Source organism: Schistocerca nitens, chromosome 8, assembly GCF_023898315.1.
Source record: "Schistocerca nitens isolate TAMUIC-IGC-003100 chromosome 8, iqSchNite1.1, whole genome shotgun sequence".
Classification (NCBI taxonomy): Eukaryota; Metazoa; Arthropoda; class Insecta; order Orthoptera; family Acrididae; genus Schistocerca; species Schistocerca nitens.
In genome coordinates, this window is record NC_064621.1 from 574,046,437 (window position 1) to 574,054,749 (window position 8,313).

The following is an 8,313-nucleotide window of genomic DNA, read 5'->3' on the forward strand; positions in this document are numbered from 1 at the left end:
GTTTTCCCAATGCGAGTACGTGACCTCTCATTGTCTCAGCAGGTTTGTAATAACGCAAGCTTCTCAGATGGGACCGTAGATACAAGGCTAGTGAGGCTAGCGACAGGGAAATAATAACGTACTAAAAAAATGTATTAAGACACTTCCTGCATAAAGCTCCCTATCTTACGTTGTTCGATTTGACGTACATACATTCTATCTGTACGTAAAAGTAAATTTTCCGTACCCTGTTCTGGATGCCGTTTGTTTTAACGTCTTTCTACATACGAGACTGAAATATGTTAAGCCAGAAATTATGTTTAATAATATACTTTAAACGGTACAGAATTGTACTTTCAATTTAACATTATTAATTTGTTGTTGCTAGGAAAAATGGATGTTGACATTAGGGTGAGAACAAAAGACTGTTTCAAGATGTTCTACATTAATATTTATTTATCAGAAGTATAGCATTAACAGACTACTTTCTTAAATTTCGACTTGTCCACTTCAGTGTGATTACTGACAACTTCCCATATCAGCTCCATCAACTCGTCGCTGGGTTCCTTGACAGTTGTGAAGATTTGAGCCATTTCTGTAACAGAAACGTTCGCGTTACGCAATTTTGCGCCGGCGAATTGTCGGATAGGATTAAAAGTATCATGAATCTTTGTAGAATATGCAAATTTTGCAGATTATCGTAGATTTCCTTACAACAACTGAATTTAATGGCTGAAACGGCTCTGAGCACTATGGCACTCAACTTCTCAGGCCATCAGTCCCCTAGAACTTAGAACTACTTAAACCTAACTAACATAAGGACATCACACACTCCATGCCCGAGGTAGGATTCGAACCTGCGACCGTAGCGGTAGCGCGGATCCAGTCTGTAGCGCCTATAACCGCTCGGCCACACCGACCGGCTCTGAATTTAATGAATTTGCTCGCAGACTGGAGTTAATGCCGGGTAGAACACACTAGAATAACACGATAATGCTTTCCAACATTTCAGCTAAATTATACCACAACGTTTGTTAACTGAAAATAGGCTTGGAAGGTAAAAAGTAGAACTTAAACTTTAACGTCTTGTTGGCGACAAGTTTATTAGAGTCCGAGCATAAGCACGGAAATTTGCTTTAAGAGATTTAGGGAGATCTTAATGTCCATAATATGAATGGCAGGATGTCGATTTGATCCAGCATGCTAGCAGAAGAGTGTCTATCTTGTTTCCACTGCTCCTCTCCGTCAGTGAAACTGGTCGGAAGATCAATACCGAATGTGACATGACAGTATTAACAAAATCATGAGACAAGAGACGCTTCCTACCGCGTATATGCTACAACTGGAAATAGTGTTACTACTATACTAAGTTTAAATGGGGATAACTTCAGCAGGAAATGAAAATAATACACAGTTTGGCTCATCATGGGATATATAGATATAAGTTCAAGGACTCGTTTTTTGGTAGTGTTCGTGTCTATGGAACTGAGAAAAATGTACTGTAAAAAGATAGAAACATCTATTGCAAATACAAGTTAAAACATTGAGTAGTGAGACGAACACAGAATCACTCGAGCAATCTTTTTTTCCCTTCACCCTCACACACCGAAATGAGAAACTATCGTCATTGCTCGATCATGACCCACAAAATATTGCAGAGGTTGTTAGAGGTAGTAGATGACAGAGACTAACCATATCCGAGAAAGCAGTAGTGGTCCATGATGAAATCCTCGTGCGAGTACACTACATTGTATGGTCCGCTCAGTAGAGATTCCCCTGGAAAGAGAAGAAGATACATATCAACTTACACACATGTCTACAGATCGTGCCAGTTAGAATTACTGTTTGCTGCAACATCTATGTCTAGCTACTCCAGAGGAATAAGATAAAGAAAAATTAAACTTCCTGGCAGATTAAAATTGTGTGCCCGACCGAGACTCGAACTCGGGACCTTTGCCTTTCGCGGGCAAGTGCTCTACCATCGGAGCTACCGAACCACGACTCACACACGCTACTCACAGCTTTACTTCTGCCAGTACCTCGTCTCCTACCTTCAAACTTTACAGAAGCTCTCCTGCGAACCTTGCAGAACTAGCAATCCTGAAAGAAAGGATATGCGAAGACATGGCTTAGCCACAGCCTGGGGGATATTTCCATAATGAGATTTTCAGTCTGCAGCGGAGTGTGCGCTGATTCATTCTGGAAACATCCCCCAGGCTGCGGCTAAGCCATGTCTCCGCATATCCTTTCTTTCAGGAGTGCTAGTTCTGCAAGGTTCGCAGGAGAGCTTCTGTAAAGTTCGGAAGGTAGGAGACGAGGTACTGGCAGAAGTAAAGCTGTGAGTACGAAGTGTGAGTCGTGCTTCGGTAGCCCAGTTGGTAGAGCACTTGCCCGCGAAAGGCAGAGGTCCCGAGTTCGAGTCTCGGTCGGGCAAACAGTTTTAATCTGCCAGGAAGTTTCATATCAGCGCACACTCCGCTGCAGAGTGAAAATCTCATTCATTGAAGAAAAATTAGTTTGTTCCGCAGTAAGAGTAATGCGTGTGCCCTCTTCTACCAACAAAAATATGCCTTTAAATTTTGGAAGTATGAATTTTCACTTACAAACGCTATCATAGACCTTGTCCAGCTTGTTTCCAGTGACTGACACATAGCTGTTCAGAGGAAATCTGAAAAAAAGAGAACAGAACAAGTAAGTTGAATGTTTATACCATGCTCATGCGTATTGTACTGACATTCGCTGTGCTAAAATTGGGAAATGTTTCTAGGGTGCAGCCTTTTCATTGAAATCAGCACTAACGAATTCCGTAGTCGTTTCAGCCAGTGCTGCACACATGCACACAACATGTCTTGCATTTCTTTTTGTATGATCGTTATAATGTGTTTACGAATTTACGAAGCGAATGAAGAATTATATCATGTCACTTGCAATTTTCATGGTGAGGCAGCGATACAGCGGTTATCAGTTACTGAAACTTCGTGACAGCTTAATATTGCACACTGGACTGGAGCAGAAATCCGAAATCTTTTGCTTCGCAAGTAATATTCTAACCAACAGAGCTAGACGACAGTTGCTAAATCATAGTAAGAAAATATGGGAAGCAAAGTCTTATAAAGTGAAGAACGCATGCAAATAAAACATCAGAAGAATGAAGATACTTTACCTTCACAAATTTTACAATTTATTATCATCTATCACTGAATATTCGGATAAAGTCACAGAGTATGTGCTCTGTTTTTTCCAAGCAGCTGCAATACAGGTGTAAAGATTGAAAATTCCGGGAGAAGACCAAGTCGGTCTTTCAAGTCTTCACATAAATCGGAATATTTTTAGACATATTCCGGAGTCAATGGAAGCAGTAGACCATCTAGCAAAGTATACTTCGCAAGTCATAAGTGTCATCCTTTCCCTGGCCAGAACTACTTACAATGCAGGCTGTTCCATAGGTACATAATGACAAGAGCTGAAAAACCGAAAGCATGTTAAATATTAATACGCAATACCCTTATAAAAGGATTGCCTCGTTCTTATTTCTGGTGTTTAACTTGCGATTACCTGCATATTCCTTACGATATAACTTCATATCGCTGAGAGAATTAGAAAATTAAATACCCAGACTGAAAATTTCTGATAGATTAAAACTTATAATACACAAACTGGAACTTCCTGGCATATTATAATTGTACTACATAGCTGCTACTACAAAATATGTGGACTGCTTAGAAAGTATGACATTCATCATGAAACAATAATATTTGGTCAATCCTACCGGGTAGATGTATATCTCGGTAGCGACTAAAACCCTTTTTTGTATTCAAAATGATTTGATTACGTTGAAGGAATAACTGTCAACGTCTGCTTCGAAATTTTCGAGTGTCACAGAAATTATTTACATTGGTACAGATTTCCATCTCCACTGCTTCAAGTGGAATGCATTATTTTCCGTCTGTAACGAATGAAGCTCTCCCAAGAAAAGAGGTTAATTGCATTTATTTACCGTGATCCAACAGAATCCAACCATTGTAACCAGTGTAGATACGATATTTAACTTACAGCAGGTTAGCCTGGTAACTTACAGAGGCGCTTTGCTGAAGTTGCCAGTGAGGTACATCTCGGTGTCGCTCTCCCCAGGCGACTGGACGTAGGTGACGCAGCCCAGGTCAAACAGACCGGGTACCTGGTACTGGTACTGTTGGTACCACGGCTTCTCCTCCTATGGTTCCACAGCGGAGCTTGTAAGTACAGTGGTCACAGCATGTGACGATAACTATTCTAGTGTACAAATTGGAGGGTTTACATGCTGATCCAGTGAAACTATATAGCCTTAATGTTAAAGACTAAAATAAGCTTCACCGCAAGTTGACTAGAGGTGAAAACCAAACTCAACAGACAAAAATGGGGAAGGATTTAACTACGCCAAAACAACTGAAGTATATGTACATATGTAACATTACAGCAAGATTCAGGTATACGTTACACTGACTCAGTTTGGAGTATCATATATATAAAGAAAATATTAATTTGAGCAACATATTGCTATCAATTCAGGAAGTTTCTGACTTAAGGTTTTAGTTATTTCTGTTACGGGGAAGATTTCAGTGAATACGTTTCCCTAATTTACAGCAATCACTTTTCTACTGTCATATGTAAACTATGAATCTTATTTCCTCCTGCTATAAAGACACTAAAAGACTGCTTTTAAAAAGATGTAAAGTAATCACAAGTACAATATATATAAGTTTGTTAGATACCCTTTCTCTACTGCTTCTGATAACTTACTGTAGTCATGTAGAACGTCTCAGTGGAGGCAGCTGGCAGTACACAACCCACACTGTCTGAGGAAGCACCCTCCGCCAGCAAGGGCAGCACCAGGAGTAGCAGCGAAAACATCTGTCGGCAAAGGCAACGCTCACTGTTTATCGAAATTTATGAAATATGTAAGATAAACATGGTGATTCAGCTGTCCCTACCTATGGCTTTTATGAAATCCACAACGCCTTCAAAAAGTACACTCGAGACTCTCTTACTCCCTCACTTGCTACGCGCAAACCGTTATTCCTACGGGAAAATTGAGCAACACATTTTTGTAGGAAATTTAATGCAGGTAAATTTTGTGTTCTCATACGCTTCCGCTGGAAGACACAGTTTTTCAGTTACTAAAAAGAAACCTCCTTCGAATGCGTGATATTCGAAGGCGATACAGGTTACATAAAACTCATGGGTAGGGGCAGCTGAATCATTCCGTGTATGTTGTAATTTTAGGATTTGTCATTACGCAACAAAAGAAGCTGTTCGTTGCTCCAGGTAAAAACAGCTATTAGAGTTCATGATGCCTGGAATACCAACAAATAACGTCTCGAATAAATCCATACTGGAAGGACGTGAATAATATGTTCACACAACAAGTGATTAAAGTTTGATTAAGAAGGTCAACAGGGATTGAAAGAAGTGCCGTCTTATCTACGACAAGGAAACGCTCTGCTAAATCAGTAACGAGCTACAAAACGAAACTGAGAAGAGCAGTACGCTGGTAAACAACAGTCACTACGTCTTTAGCAAGTAGGTTTCAGATGGCATTCTGAGTCTATGGATCCACTGGACACATTATGGTGTTCAGAGCGGGTACTGGAACGTCCCATTCTTATCCGCAGACCTTGAATCGTCCGAGTTCGTCATATGTAAGACGTATCGACACTGAACCGTAATACTGGTTGTGGAGCTTTCTCCGTCGACAGTGCAAAGCCCATTGTTGAGGGGTGGACGGAAGGTACTGAAGTCATTGCACAACTGTCCACTGCCCACAAACTACAAATGCTGCAGACCCGTTAAATGCACTCGTTGGCGTTAAGAGAAGCAACATTTTGTATTACAGAATTCGTTACATTTCACTACGTCCTGGAGGGAATACGTCGTGGCTGGTCTTAACCTAGATGTCTCGCGTTTTACGAGCAGCAGTCTTAACTGTTATGCTACATGAGTATTCATTCAGCTTCGAATAAGATCTTACTTATCAGTGACACTTCGTAAACGGCAACCAGAGTTTCTCACAGTGCTGATGTAACGATTCCACCACCTAGGAAAAAGTTGTTGTAGAGAATTGTGGTTTTTCCTGGATTAGAAATATCATTAAATTGAATTAATTTCGTTGAAATGAAATCAGAGGCAGGCGTTCAGAAATGCTGGTTCTGAGTACCAGTTTGACACTATTTTCATTAGTTGCGACATCTTCATTACACTGGAGTTTAATGTTTTCTGAACGCACTTTGATTATATCATTTTATACCAGTGGACTTCATTCTATATATTTTTCGTGTCATTGAGCCCAGTTCACTGTGTCCTGAAACAATGGTATTGGTTAGACAGTACAGCAGTAAACGCTAACCTCACAGTCTGCATTGTTAGGGCCGGCCGGTGTGGCCGTGCGGATCTAGGCGCTTCAGTCTGGAACCGCGTGACCGCTACGGTCGCAGGTTAGAATCCTGCCTCGGGCATGGATGTGTGTGATGCCCTTAGGTTAGTTAGGTTTAAGTAGTTCTAAGGACTGATGACCACAGCTGTTAAGTCCCATAGTGCTCAGAGCCATTTGAACAATTTTTTTGCATTGTTAGATGGAACAGAGAACTTCAGTGAAGTGTGACGTTATTGATATAACTGATGTAACAGTAGGTCTCAATTCCAACGTCCTGAAGGCTGTCTGATCAGCGAGGTTTTATTCCACGAGCTTCTGTCCACGCACATTAATTCCACACGACCAGAAAACGACCAACCACACTTCATGAACACCGTGCAGGTCTGCGTCGAAGAACAGTGTCTGTCACCATCCTATCAGGCTCATTCGCTTGATCTGTACCCCATCGAATTTATCAAGCGCATAGTTGGATGAATTCTTGTCCATCATTGTTTTCTTAAAACAACAGTGTCAATAAGCTATGGAATCACATATAGAAAAAGGATCAAGCCTCCTCATACGTTTCAATGCTCTGAAGTTTATTGATTGCGATTACGGAATGTATGGGCTTGAACACCGCTCCTTGGTTTAACAATGTGTATCGGGGGAAAATAACTAGACAGCTTAGTTAGAATAATTCTTGCTTTTTCCTTCCATTTTTATATGCTGAATGTATTGTAGATAGTCGTTGTGAAGTGTTTTTCTGTTGATACTTTTTTGTTTTACATATTCCGTCTGTAACTAGAATTATTTTAATTCTCCAAAGCAAAAATCCTGAAAGAAACCGGCTCCCAGTCTATTGAACATGTTTCGGAGGCACCTAATACAGGTCACATACTTAGACTCACGTGCTGGTAAGTTAACGTTCGTTGTTATTACTATAACTATATTGCTAAATGGTTCAACTGGTGCTGTATCCTAGTGGAGAGGTTGCCTATCCGACTGCTTGCAGGGGCACTTCCAGACGCAACAAAAATTTTTGTCCAAAATAAAAAATTTAATACGCAGTCATAATCTACTAATGAGAGGAATAATCTTGCATTAAGGGCTTAACTGACTGAGTCAAATAAAAAGTTATAAAATGTGTAGATTACCCAGACGTCATTCATCCAGTATCTGTGATATCAGAACACTTATTGATTTCCACATTTCCGCGACTCGTTTGCTAAAACAGCAGCCTCAAGCAGGACGTTTTAGTTTTTTACTTATCACTACCTCTACTCGCAACACATTCTGCAGATGGTAACCACATGTACCAAGAAAAGTAGGTGACATGTGCTATCATTATGCGACTTATGGTTCAGGAGATACGACAATTTATGTATAGAAGTTCGATTCCTTAAATAGTCGGCAGTGGGATTTACTAGTTGTGAAATTTTCTCCTTTGCAAACATTAACTATAGTTGTGAAATTTTCTACTTTTCAAACATCACCTATCACACGGTAAATGGTTATAGATTGTTGGAGTTTACTCTCCAGATAACAGGTAACCCCCTGTTTCTAATTAGTAGTTAATATTCACTTTCTACAGAGGGCACAGTAAATGCTACTTTTTCAAAATTAGATGGAGTATGTGTTAAATGTTTGGCTACTTACAGCTGTTCCGTGTGGTATGTCGTTATGTGACAATCTAGAAGTGCGTCTCCCTTAAATACAATTCTGTTCAAGGCTGCCTGGGTGCGGACTTGTATCAGAGACACCTGTGTACACTGTGAAAGCAGTAGACAAAGTGATACTTAATTACTTCTTATCACGTAGAACCAGTTGCTAATCTGCTGAACAAACGACGACATGTGACACATCTGGCAGCTTTCTTATATTCGCACATGTGAAAGTCGAATAAAAAAGCGAGTCACAAGGCAAGTTAATTAATTTCACGTGCCAAT

The 8,313-nt window shown here is 40.3% G+C and overlaps 1 protein-coding gene across 1 annotated transcript; it reads right to left on the reverse strand.

Annotated features, from left to right (window-relative positions):
* Positions 1-407: 407 nt before the first annotated feature.
* On the reverse strand, positions 408-8,063 carry LOC126198508 (uncharacterized). Its single transcript, XM_049934892.1, has 6 exons — positions 8,024-8,063; positions 4,759-4,869; positions 4,056-4,192; positions 2,583-2,647; positions 1,672-1,755; positions 408-574 (listed from the first exon to the last, which is right to left on the reverse strand). Exons 2-6 carry the CDS (start codon positions 4,867-4,869, stop codon positions 453-455), a joined length of 519 nt encoding a protein of 172 aa, XP_049790849.1. The 5' UTR covers positions 8,024-8,063; the 3' UTR covers positions 408-452.
* Positions 8,064-8,313: the final 250 nt, after the last annotated feature.